This window comes from Helicoverpa zea, chromosome 3 (genome assembly GCF_022581195.2).
Source record: "Helicoverpa zea isolate HzStark_Cry1AcR chromosome 3, ilHelZeax1.1, whole genome shotgun sequence".
Lineage (NCBI taxonomy): Eukaryota > Metazoa > Arthropoda > Insecta > Lepidoptera > Noctuidae > Helicoverpa > Helicoverpa zea.
The window spans coordinates 6,607,425-6,621,840 of NC_061454.1; the positions used below are offsets into that span (position 1 = coordinate 6,607,425).

Consider the following 14,416-nt stretch of genomic DNA (forward strand, 5'->3'; position numbering starts at 1 on the left):
AAAGCGACCCACAATTGGGAGAATATAATTCGCATTTTAATATATGTACAACTAAAAAAAACGTTATTTGTTTCTCACTAATATCAAAAAATAAACCAGGCAAGCTCTATATTATTGACAAATACCTAAAGATTTATAAATAAGGACACGATAGCATTTTGAGATGAAAAAAAAAAAAAAAACTCTGTGCAATACCTAGAAAATTGCTTTAACTCTCGCGAAAGGTCACATTTACCGGGCCGTTTGAGTTTGCCGCAACATATTCTATAATAATACGCGTCATATTTACCTAGGTTAACGTCATTTTGGTCCTTTAGATTATAATTTGGATACGTCATTTTACATGAAGCCTAACCTCAAGATCTAAATATCGTCATTGGTAGTAAACAAACACAATTTGATAAGACAGTGAGCTCACGTGATAATTTCCAATGTGACAAGCGGCGACTGCTTTAATCTGTCCAGTCAGAAAAATATCAATTTATCTGATCTGATCTTATTTAGTTATATAAAACTATCATTCAATCATGAGTTACAGTTTAGTCAAGTGTCCATCTTTCTACGAGTTGTAAAAAATAAGTCACTAAGCAAATAAGTGTGCAAATAATTTAACGTAACATTATTATGAATTAGTTCAAGCAATTTTCTCACTGCTAATTGTTTATAGCTAATTAGCGGCGGTGGTGTTAATAGGGTAATTTGTACTCGTCCAGCCTCCTGGATTATACTAATTTTCTCAGTAAAGGTATGTAAAGTTGTTAGCAAATATGTTATGTGTAATATTTAACTTTTCTGAGATGTTTATATTTACAAAAACAAAAATAATAATTCTGCTGTGCTGTGACTAGAAAGCATACAATTTTATTTTGTAATAAGTGCTATAGTGCCTATTTTGTTTTAAGTTCATTAAGATCAGTATTGTTTTCTAGACATAAAGAAATATACTTACATAGTCGCAGCGTTTTTGTCTCAGAGTGACAATTATTTTCAGTCGCCTTAAAATTTAACGTGTAGCTATACTAAGGTGCTATACTAAGGTACGACAAACGGATGTAAAATTATATGAGATCGCCATTTCTAGTTGTATCAAGATTCATGACGTTAGCAACATTAACTATCTAAACAATGCAAATTGAATTTATACAAACTAATTGTTTACTTGTTCCCTAGGTGGTAATCACATCACGACACAACTTCACTAAAACGTGTAAATGGATTTAGTAAAACGTCGCGTTGGCTATTGTTCATACTAATAAGCTGAACGTGTTCCTTTTATTAGGATACGGAACTAACAACTTGTATATACCTGACTTAATCTTGGAACATTAATTGTTTATAGAAAGATATCGTCCACTTACTTTTAAGTCTGAATCGACAGGACACTTACGAACACTCGGTGTCTAGCGATAGTGTTGTCTGTCACCCAAGAATAGTGAAGTATCGACGTATGTCTTACATAACTAATGAGTAAATGCAATATGAACAAAGCAATTATTTTTTACGACACAGACGATAAAGACACATCATTTTTACTAGATTATTAAGAACTGTGAAATATTGCAAATTGCACCATAATGCCGCAATCAAGTTTTAAGGCCGGTTTACCAAATGCTTCTAGTATTTATTCTATTCTAACACACAGTGCTCTACTAATTGTACATATTTTTTAGATAACCCAAAACGACAATTAGGTCGGGGTTCCATAAAGACGTTAAATGAACCAAAATTCCAATAATTCCCAAAATGTGACGCCGAACCTTACCGTCTTGTGATGATTGAGATGAGTTTGATTTAATTCCGTCACATGACACACACGTCACAGAACATTCTTACCTAATTCACATACAACAAAAATTAAAACAAGACCAAAATAAAATTGAAATAATGCATAAGACTCAGCATTTAATAAGCAAAATTAATTACATCTACATTGGTTGCATCATCAGTTGTTCCTTCGCAAGTGAACTCCCTACTGCTTTCATTAAATCATCGTGCAATCAGGGACCTCCCTAATGGCTATTGCATTCCTGTCGTAATCCTTCTTATGTCACATCGATACGTCGAGACATAACAACATGTGATGACACTATCAGGAGGAAAGATATAGGACTCTCTTGACTGATAACACAGACTGAAAATCTACTTAAGCCGCAAGGATTACGTATCACAAACAGTAGTTAAACTGACTTAGATATCAAAGTTTGGGGAAAATTCTAAGATAAATAAGAACAAAAGCCTTGCAAATAATATGTGTGTATCTAGTTGAGCTCCTTGTGAAATAATTGGTGGGGGATGTAATGCCTATTTCTGTCAGAAAATAACGTAACTTTTGATGTTGGATTGTGCTGAACGAAATTTCGCTACACAGTTAACTAGTTTCGCTTCATAGCTAGCTAGTTTAAGCGACTACCTAGTTTAGTTACCGTTCGCAATTTTCGAGAACAGAAAGGAAAATATAGCTACAATCTTCATCCAAATTATCTAGTAGCAGTAAATTTCCATGCTCGTAATGTACGTAAAGTAGATAGTTGGTAACTCGGAGACACGTAAGCTTAATAGTTCGCCTCACAATCGGAGCACGTGATGGCTCCTTAATTTTCCTCCTTCCGCTTTACATATTATTAAAGTCGTTGTCATCATGTGATCGTTTGATTGCTCCTGATCTAAGATCTCAATCAAAATGTCGAAGCATCTTCGTATATTTGTGTTAGTCGTTGTTATCATTGAATCTGTGTGCGATCACTTTACGGTGCATTGAAATATGAACATTTCTTTATTACTTCGGTCTAGAATAAATCACGAAAGAAAACTGTAAATCGCCGGCGATCTATTAGACTTTTATGTGTTTGTAATGAATTAAACATGGTCGGTTCCTGAACACTTCTAAGTCTTTCTTCATTTAGGTATATAATTAACGTAGGACAGAAGATTAATGTAACATTTATTTATTATCAATAAACGTATAAACAAACGACGTAGCTTAGGATGAACAAAGCAAAGAAACAAGGCTCATATCAAAAAGAATTTTGGAAGATGTTGATCAATTAATTTACGTATTTTAAATTAATTTAATTATCGATAAGATTGACACTTTTAGAAGTAACATGCTAGTGCATGTCCTTCTACCAGGCATTGTAATAATATAAGCAGCGGTATTTTTCATGACCTAATCAATGAAGTACAGTTGACATTCAGAACGCGTTAGCCTATAGATAATGTACTGAGATTACGACTTAGAGGAAACAACTAGCTAGCCTCGGCATAACACTACAATTTATTCCATGTAAAATTAAGGAAAACCTATGGAAACAATTAAAAAAACAGCAACAATGACTTCTTGTTATGGTACTCAAAATAGAGATTAAATCAGATTTTTATAACTAGTTATTTTATTTGGCAAATGTCAAGAGCACCTGTTATTGCGTAGCTAGTACATAAGCATGTAATTTAAAAGCAACAGTTGTACACATTGTTTCATAAAGAAGTCACATTCACGCCAAAAACCTACTAGACTGCCATTGATTGCATATCAATGTTGACTGCGTTGAATGTTAGAATTCAATTCTTGCAGTTATGGGCATACAGAAAACCCCTAAACACAGCGTAAAAAAATAAATGCCACAAAGTTTGATAGCAACGTTATCGTAGTCAAGTAACCATGTCGTCTAAAGTCCCTGTTCAGTAATATCGAGAGCGAGTTTAATATTTCATGAATACTTAGTAATTTCATTTGGCTCTCACTCAGGGAATTTCATATGTTCAAACGATGAGGGCGACGCCCGTTATACGCCTCCTAATGTACCCTCGTAATATCACAAGACGAGATTATAAACGACGTAAATATGATTTTATGTGAATAGAATAATCTTAGAAACATCAGAAGAACTCAATCTATGTAAATACGACAATAGAATATCACATGTTAACAGATTGGAAAAAGTTGTTACCACGTAATAACAAGCATCATGCGACGATACAAGAAAACGAACCATTACACTATCAAGGGCCTGACTACTTGAAAATTATAGTCCGACTATGTAAATAATAGTCATATTTACCATAACAGCCATATTAAACGCTAACGCAGCGCTGAGCTTCATTTCTATTGTTTACATGAGTTCTGTATAAAACCAATGGTAGCGGTGGAAATGCAGCAGTAGTGTCCAAGCTTCCATGTTTCCAACTCGTTTTCCGGGTGCTAATCGGCCACCATCTCGTGACAACACAGAATTAACACTAACCTCATAATCAGTGAAACAAAGACAATCCTTATATGATGTATGGAACTGACGTAAGCTTCTGAGCGTCATTGTGAACTGATTGCCATATCAGAACGTGTGAAAGCAGGGTAGCAAGCACGTGTTCCCTAAAAAAGGTCGATTCCGAAGTGCAGACGTGAATTATTGTCGAGTGCCCTTAGTCGGGGCGATCACGTAGCCAGTCAGCTGACAGCCAAGATCCCGCCGCTGTGCCGCCGCGGCAGTCCGGCCCGTCCTCACCCGCGCTGAGCTCTCGTCTCGCCTGAGCCCTTATCGCCAAAGGTATGGCCTCGTAATTCGGAGATCACACCTGTCGACTCACGCGAGATAGCATGCTATCAATCGTTTGGATCAAATGTTTATTGTGGCTGTTCATTATGTTTATTGTTATAAGTATATCTGTGATGTAATTTACGATGTTCGCCGTTATATAGAAAAGCGTTTCGTAAAACATAATTTATTTTCAAGTTGTAGTACGTTGGATGACAATGTGCCCGACCAGCATATCCGTGAAAACGGGTGGTATGTAGAACTTTTTTAAAATTTTGTATTTTATTCTGCATTTTGCGCCTTCTTTTCGTGAGTTAGTGATTGTGAATTATATTATTTTACGTAACAATAGTGAATGTGAAATATAAGCGATTGTGTACCCGCCTTTCTTTAAAAGTTCGTTTCAGTGCATATGACTTAGTGTAAGTTTTCGCAATTCATTTCAAGCAAATATTTCCTTCGACTAAACAAAAACAACCTTCACCGTATCCGTAAAAGAAATACACATTCGTGTTTAGAAAGACTTTTAACTAAACCTATTATTTTTTCGTACTTCAGTAATTTATTTATTACATGATCAAAAATCTTTTTTATGTTGATAAGATCAGCTATAAACAATGTATTTTTTTACTTTTCATAACAACTACTAAACAATATTTTAACTATACCATGAATTTAAACAAAACAAAGATTTAATGGTTATAGCTCTCAAATTGCATATACAAAATTTCCATAAGTATTGACATAAAATCTCTCGGAATGTGTCATAAAATGTAGTAGCCTACCGAGAAGGAAACTGTAAGTATACCTACATAACTTACTCGTTTACTAAGACTATTAAAATGTGTCTATATCATATTTATATACCTTAACATCTCAATGGATATTGTCATGTTTCATTTACAGAATTTATTTTCTTCATTAAAAAAAAGTCTATTATTGTGTTTAATAATAATTTACATAAGTACCCAAATAAAAATAATTGAAAATGAAGAACAAACTTAGTATGCAAATAAGCTTTGTATTATCTACTATCATGTTACAAGAACTAATTTACAACGCTAAGTACTGTTAATGGTCATTATTATTATAATATCGGCACTATTAAATTGTCAATGGATTATTTTAATATATGGCCGTAGATGATATCTACACTATAATTCCTGGCATTTATTTTGATTGTTTTAAGGCTGTATTTATCGGTACAAGTAAAACAATGATAAGCAATATCACTATGTAAATTTATTTAGTCGATCAATAATTTCATGTTTGTAGCTATATGTAGTTTACCTCAAAGGTAGAATTCGTAAAAACATTTTCTTTAGTTTTATTAAGTAAAAGTAATTTTGAAATATTGCTTACATACTGAGGGTGATTTTTGACACCATCGGTACCATTTAACTCTAACGATAACCGAACCATATTCAACTGTCAAAGCGCCGATTCAATCAATGGGCAGCAATTTCCCAGCTTATTATAGTTTAGTTGTCTTTAATAGAGCAACTAACCCTTCATAAATTTATTTTTACGTACTTATATATTATAGTAAAAAAACTTTCATTGTCGATGCAACCATCCTTAAACGTTCTACAAATGACATAACCATAACTTCGATACAATCGCCAAGTGTAGGCGGATACAAACTCACTTAGCATTCAAAGTTAAGTCACGCGGCATAAGTTATCATAATTTTAATAAAATTAACATTGATGAGTTAATAGGAAAAACACTACTCGTGGATTATTAGCAAGACATTATAAGAAAATTGACATATTAGATATTACATTAAACGTCACTTTAGATTCTTGCCATAAAGGTAAGTCATTTTACTGAGCTTTATATTCCAGTACATAACATAATTAAAGCAGCCTTATTTATAAGCTTGCTGAAGTCCATTGAATTTAACTTGATGCCTGAAGTCTCTATGTTTTTCTTGCCTCATTAAATACTTTAAAATAAAAGCAGTCTCCCAAATAAGTGGACAGTCATATGTCGCCGGCATTTGATAACGTCACATGGATAGTTTAAATACGTCAGGAAAGGCAGTGACGTTTCGCATACGTCGGTAACGTAATCAATAGGTCCAACGGGATTAAGTCTATGCGTCTGTCGACCCATACGTTAAAGCTAAGCAGAGACGGATAGTGATTCGAATCCCAATTCCAGTCGGTAATTTTCACCACTTCATAAAAAACAATTGAACGTATAGTATTGCCTACTGATTATACGAAAAGACGAATTTGTCTAGACTGCAAGTTATTTTAATATACATGTGTGACAACATAGCATTTAGTGGTAAACTTTATTGGACTTTTTTCAAAAAAACTTCTTGTACCTTACTGATTATAGTCAAATACCGATTGACAGCCCGCGCAAACTGCAAACTTTTAATCGGCCGATAGTTTAACTGGGTCCAAAAATCAGGTGAATGGCAGTGCACATACCTATTCCAAAGATCAGGTTTTCGCCCGGGATAAAATCGACTGAAAAGTTTCTTAGGGTTCACTTTACCTTCAAAATAACCTGTCAGCTAGCCATCTTCCCAAACTTTGGTAAACAGTATTTTCTACAATGTGCCGGGGCTCTAAATAAATATTCTGAATAATAAATACAAATATAACAAACCCCATGAAACAATTTTATACTCAATATTTCATAAGTCTAAATGATATTACCTTGGCTCGGCCGTCATACAAAGTTACGTATCTCTAAACGGAATAGGAATATTAATTACAAAGGAAAAGTACAAACGTGTCGTCTGTTTCTCATTACTGTCTGCTGAGACTAAACAATGTATGTCTCATGTCACTGGATATCGTCAGAAAATCTAATCGGGATGGTAAGAACTGTAATCCCTGATAACGCTGGTCAAATTCATAGACCCTTTTCCGGGCAAAGGCAATCAGCTACAGTTTCTATTAGAGTTTTAGATTACGTTATTTCAGGTATTTCCTGTGTACGCTCTTACATTGTATTTTCCCTTAATGAGAAATAAATAACCTATCCCTAAAATCAAAGATTGCACACACTGTCGCATATAATCTCCAGTTACTGATTCAATATTACCTAAAATATAACAATTGATAAAATTAATTAATTCTCGCTAAGTTAACCCTTGTATTAGTAACGACACTAATTAATTATTAAAGATATATAAATAATACTGATTAATGACATATCTTACCATTCAAACATACGAAACATCCTTTACCTGCTTTCAAATAACTTAACCCGTAAGAAGGTCGTTGCAGGAGTCACCTCGACCTCATTCCATACGCAAATTATCGACGATAATGTTGGTTATACACAAATATAATATTCAAACCCTAAATAATATGTATTGCAAATAAATTGACACATGTTTGTGAGGTCGTATTGTTAAATTGTTAACGTTACTGTGATCCAATTGGCATGGATAGGACGAAGCGGGCCAGTGCAACGACCAAGTGGCTGGTCGTCAGTGTCCCCGCGTAGTAGTGTGATCACATAGCTACTCGACAGGACGCGCCACCGGCCTCATGGCAATCGTCACGTTCAATTAATTGTTGCTCATCAGACTCTATGAATATCTCGAACTGAAAGTAGTTCGCCCTAGTGACAGTGAAACTAATCAAGCATCACAATGGTCTGTATTATTTTGTCTATTGCGCTCCGTTTTGTGATTTTTACACTATCTATGTATTGTGGTTCGTGGAACGGGACGTTCAATCGGGACTCGCACGCATAAATGTGAAGGCAAATTAAAACAAATTGATGTACCGTACTGTAAATGTTCTGTTATTGGTGTGTGAAGTGTAAACAACTTCCAAAGACAATCATTTACGCTATGTTTTGTTTTTAACAATATAAGAAGTAGTGCGTACTTATGTCAAAATAATGGAAAATAACTGATTCTGAGGAAGTTCTTGACATTTAGCACACCAGTTCGTACACAGGCTTGGATAATCAAATAAAAAAAGATCCCAGGAAGAAAACATCCACAATTAATTGAACCTTTGAGACATCACTTTTTGTGGCGGGAACACTAATTTCGGTCCATAATCTCGCACTTACTTTTCTGTACACTCTCCACTTTAAATGTGATAATTTAAGAATCCAAATAAATAAATAAATAGATAAGTAGATAAAACTTTTATTAAATGAATGTTAACTTCAAAACACGTGACAATAAAATCACATTGTTTCCATTACTTTTCATTTAAAAGCCGTTTCATGCGGCACCAAATCACAACAAATATCCGTAGATTCTAAATTGAGTGGAAGTAATACGTCCGCGAGGTTTATTTTCAATCCAATCTAGTATACAAAGCTTTTATCACATTGGAACCTGACACAGTGCACTCTCTTGAGTGTATTTCACGTTTCACAGTGTTTGTCATAAATCTCTTATGGGACACTATACATAGAATCTTATTTCTTAACATATCTCTTAACTCACTTGACCTATTATCAGACTTAACTATCTAAATTCTATGAAAAATAACCAGCTAACTAATGCTTAATTATCTACCGGAATAAATGATGATTCGCAAAATCCGAATTTTCCTTTCATAGAATGAAGTGTAAAACAATATTAAGTATTTTGATATTAAGATTGCTAGACATTTGGGCAAAATCTTATGCGTGACAATTCGACCGAAAATGGATCGCGTCTGACAAGAAACACCCAATTACTCTTCTTTTAAAGAGTCTAAATCATAATTGTTTTGATTAGGTTCCAACGTTTGCAGTTACAATGAAGTAAACTGGACTTTTCTTTAAATTGTTCATGACAGCATTTTTGCTTTGCTGTGATTGTTTTCTAAATATTCGATTCTGCTTCAAGGCTTCTCGATAAAACAACAAAATGTTTAATCAAGGAATAAAACAATAAGTGTACATAAGAATACATTTATTTTCACAGTTTTCCCCAAAGTAAAACATTGTTCTTATTTGAACCTGGAGAAAATAACAAATATGGCTGATTGGTATACTTAGGCAGTAAATATGAGTTTATCATAGGTCAAAACAATCGATTGTTAAATTGTGTTATAATGTTATTATTTATCGACTTATTTGAATCCGTAAACAATGGAGAACAATGCTTTTAAAAATAGTTTATAGAGAACGCCTCATTTGTCTATTCATTTGTTTTTATTCAAAATATTGTTGAGAACTAATGCAATTTATTCTGATCACGGGGTCAATGACTGCGACAGTTAATTTAGAAGCAATTAGTATTTAGGTGTCATTGTAACTTATCAAAGCCTAAGTATTTGCTAAATAATTCCATTCTCTAATAGGTGTGGATCATATCGTTTTCGTCCATAATTTCAAATATAGGTACCTTTGTACTATATTTCTTTAGACCAGTGAATAGCTTAGATATAATTATCTCATTTTATTGGCACTAGTTACATCTGCACTGGGCATATTTTTATTTGTTTTTGTCGCCTAATCCTAAATAACGATTGGCAGGTGAGATAGCAAAAACCGTAAATTTTATACGTGACATAAATAATCTATAATATCATCGTTGTTAAATAGTTACACGAACTGATTAGGTGCTTAAACCATAGGTATATCTAAAATATCAAGTCATAACAATAAAGTTGTTGATTGTTCAATTATAGCCCAATATTTGATATCTTAATACTAATTATCGACAGAAGCAAGCACTTTACTCGCTCATTATCATATTATTAGAGCAATACAAATAAAACTTTAGTACTAAACAAATATGATGATTATACGCTTAACAGATTAGCGGACAGGCATTGCTGTTTCACTTAAAACAATTAATTTTAATGGACACTTAGTACAACGGTACATTTCTAATACTTATTTATTGAATATATTTATATTTGTCATTGTTGGTCGTTTGTGTACTGTTCGTGATGATAGAGTTATCCTGTGCCCTCAAGCCGACGCAGTGCTAATCATTTTGATGACTCGGTAAACACGGGGGGACTCAGACCTTTATTTACGGCCTTCTGTCACATGAAAGACATTAGTACCACGTATAATGCTCACATTGACACTATCAATACACAATGGTTTCTTTTCAGAGGATATCGTTGTGAAAACATATTTGTAGTATATTTGTAGATTGTTGCTAAATACAGAGCGATAGAACTTTAACTTAATATTTTTTAACATACCACCATATTTTCCCGCCTTCCTCGATAAATGGGACATATATTTAAAACTGTTTTTTTTTAATAATAATTGGTATTGTAGTCACTGGGAACAGAGCAAAAAACACAATCAAAACGTCGTTACTTTTTATAACATAGTATGGTCTAGATTCCGGAAATCTCAGATTTGAAGAAATTATTAGAAGAATAATCGGGCTATTCGGAGGTTTTTATCCCATACAGGATTCTTAGGTACTGAAAGTTAAAACGAGTTCACGATCGATTTAATTATTTATAGATCGCCTGTAGGTATAAAACTCATGAAGCACTTTTATGTTAAACACAGTTTGTCAAATTCTGCCTTCAAGCAGTGAAAACTTAATTATAACTCTGTACACTTAACAATTCCGAACAATGTAATTTATGTTTTCAATTTGTTTTGATTTTAAAATCAGTCCAATACTTGCGACTCGTGCAAAAATGGATAACTGCCGTTGTTAGCGTGTTACCATGTCATCTATACATATAATAAATCTGTAAAAAAACTGTGTCTGTACATTGAATATATTAAAAAAATTATAATTGGGTGGGGTTTAGAAACAGTAATGGAGCACAAATCCAAAAAAAAAATTCTGTCTGTATGTCTGTATGTCTGTATGTCTGTTTGTTTGTACACGCTAATCTTCCGAACTACTGAACGGATTTCAATGATTTTTTCTTTGTTGTATCAGTATTAAGCCTGGTCAACATATAGGCTATAATTTATCTTCGAAACTTGAAGACCTGATGCAGAACTCCAACAGACCAATAAAACTATAAGAGATACAAATATGGTGCCGTGGCAAAATTTGTTTCATTTGATGAGCATTTTCAGCTGAGATAATAAATTTTAAGATCTGGAACACCTGATGTGGAACCCCAAGAGCCCAGCTTCTCTGTACCATATACAGGTATGACGTTTTAGCAAAAGTTGTTCAATTTGATAAGCACTTTCTATTGACTTATACAAATTGAAGATCTAAAACATCTGATGTGGAACTCCAGGGGCCCAGCTAGACTATAGCATATAGAGGTATGACGTTTTAGCAAAAGTTGTTCAATCTGATAAGCACTCTCTGTTGACTTATAAAAATTGAAGATGTAAAACACCTGATGTGGAACTCCAGGAGCCCTGCTAGACTATATGAAGCATATGAAGATAAGACGTTTTAACAAAAGTGGTTCAATCTGATAAGCACTCTCTATTGGCGCATTTTTCTTTTCTCTCTCACACAAACACATAATAACGAAGATACAACAACGCTTGAATTTCGTGTTAAGTCACTGCTTAGTACAAATTTTACATACCTAGACGTGGCGTCACGAGCCCCCACTTTCTAACTTTGTTGCGTTATATCTCATTATTATTTTGTATGTCTCTTCCAGACCTCGGGACTACAGAGTTCCGAATTTTTGGGAGGCAAACGTGGGGCCGAAGCCAACACGCTGAAGTCCTTTTGAGACAACTTTAATGAAATGGTGACACAAAACCGACGATTATCCCTTTATACACTATAGAAATGAATCCAAGGACAATCCCCGGTTCTGTGCTAAACTATTGCTAACTATGGAGGAAAACTACTTGGGCTATTGTGATGGGATGTTAGTGGATGACAATGTATTAGGTACATGTAAAAACGGCAGGTGGAGACTCGCCACCTCACTTACTGGGCCCCCGGGAACCAGTCACTGAATAGCAACAAGAGGGCAACAGGGACATGAGCGGCTGAAGGGTGAGGATACCTCGGCGGACTTTAAACGCAGATTACGCGCTCCCTGTGCTTACCATGAGGCACCTACCCTCCGAGCAGGGCTACTAATCCTGCTCTAGCGACTCCACTCTGGGCGGCCAAGCCAAGGCGTGAGACCTACCCCCGTCATGGTTCACTCCGACTGGCCGGAGATGGGGGACAGTATACACTCCCTGGAGAACTCAGTATATAAGCCCCGCGGGGTCGCTACTCCCCGTCATCAGCCTCAGATATCCTGCGGTGCCTATATCTCATTATTATTGTCGTTATTATCTCAAGAGCCTTTGTCCCAATTATGTTAGGGTCGACTTCCAGTCACGATGCAACTGAGTATCAGTGTTTTACAAGGAGCGACTGCCTATCTGACCTCCACAACCCGGTTACCCGCTCAACCCAACACCCCTTGGTAAGACTTACTGGCTTCTGACTACCCATAACGACTGCCAAGAATGGAATGTTCAATGACAGTCGGAACCTACAGTTTAACATCCCCTCCAAATAACGGTCATTGGTATCCAAAATATACGTAGAAAGTACATATGAACTTAGAAAAGTTGCATTGGCAGGCACTTGCCAGACAACAAATCAAAGACGCACGCTCATACTTAAGAGATTGGTTCTCTACCCACTAAACCACCACGAATTCCACTAAGTCACCACGACTTTGTCATCTATTTAATGTTTTTTTACGTAATATTTTTGCCACACACAACTTAAATGCGGACTAATTAGAATCACTACTTTTATCCCTATGTTCACGTCTATTGCGACTATTCAGATCTTTGATTTTGCTGACCCCGTAGTCGCTGGCATAAGGGACAGGATCCGCGTACGAAGTCGCGGGCAGAAGCTAGTCCTAAATAAAAAAATCCTTGACAGGGAAATCATTTGAATTGTAAATACTTTCAGACTTACAGCATTTTCACACTAGCGGATTTTCGGATCGATTTTTCCGTTCGACACACTCGGAAAAATAAAACTTCAAGAATAACTTGAAGGCACAAATGATAACATCACACTTCATATCCAATCAGCTTAGGTAAAATATTAAAAAATCCTTTCATATTACGATTTTCCGCTCCAGTTGGAACTTCAATCTTAACGAGCAATTTAGCAATTCGGAAAAGGTCTTTGCAAACAATCAATTATCATCAGCCCGTACTAAATCCATATTTAAAAAGGCTCGAAAGGTTTTTCTGATTAGGTGTTCTCACGATATGCACATATTTACCCGTTATTAACCGACTTCATATTTTGTGAGTAATCATAAACATGCACAGTCAAACAAGACATCTTAACCTAGGCAAAGAAACAAGTAGGTAATATGTGTTCAATCAAACATCAGTTAGGTATTAATTTCTGTTATTGTCACTTATAAGCTTACTTAAACTTTTTATACCAAACGAGTAGAAATATATTTAACGTATGTAATAAGTGTTCATTACTAATTGATTTGTTTTATAAGAACGCAAATGAAAATAAAGATACTTTGTTTCGCTCAACGAAGTAAGCATTTTCTAACTCAAGAGTATTGGTAATGACTTGAGTTTTATTTCAGACAATGACTGCAATATGTACACATTTACTGCTTCTTTTAATGAGCCATTAGCGAAAAAAGCACCTTTGTTTCTTTACAAATTGAACATCCTCAAAACTCATTACTTTTGTCTCGGCGTGAATGCAGCAACACGTCTCAATAATGTATATTTATCGTTTTAATATATGAGACAAAACATATTTTTTTATCTTTGTATTTATCATAAGCTGTCTAGATAGCCTACATTGATATTAACAAAAGGACAGGAAAATTTCTAAGATCAAGCCGTGCGTGGTAAGCTAAAGGCAGCTATCATGATCTTTGAAGCGTAAAATTTAAACGTTTCCGAAACTCTACAGCTCAACAATTTTTGTATATGACAAAAAATCTAAAGACTCGAGTTCTCATTGACTAAACCAACGTCCATTTATGTCTAAGGAAAAT

General features: G+C 34.8%; 1 protein-coding gene across 2 annotated transcripts in view; it reads left to right on the forward strand.

Annotated features, from left to right (window-relative positions):
- The window catches only part of LOC124646212 (sodium/hydrogen exchanger 9B2-like), a 43,302-nt gene that overhangs the window by 5,113 nt on the left and 23,773 nt on the right, over window positions 1–14,416 (forward strand). Inside the window, exon 1 of one of the 2 annotated variants that reach the window (XM_047186311.1) lies at window positions 8,035–8,154. The exons of the other annotated variant lie outside the window; for it this stretch is intronic. Coding sequence (XP_047042267.1) covers window positions 8,152–8,154 — 3 coding nt within the window. The 5' untranslated portion in view covers window positions 8,035–8,151. Of the gene's footprint in view, window positions 1–8,034; window positions 8,155–14,416 lie in introns of those variants that run through there. 2 annotated transcript variants of the gene reach the window in all.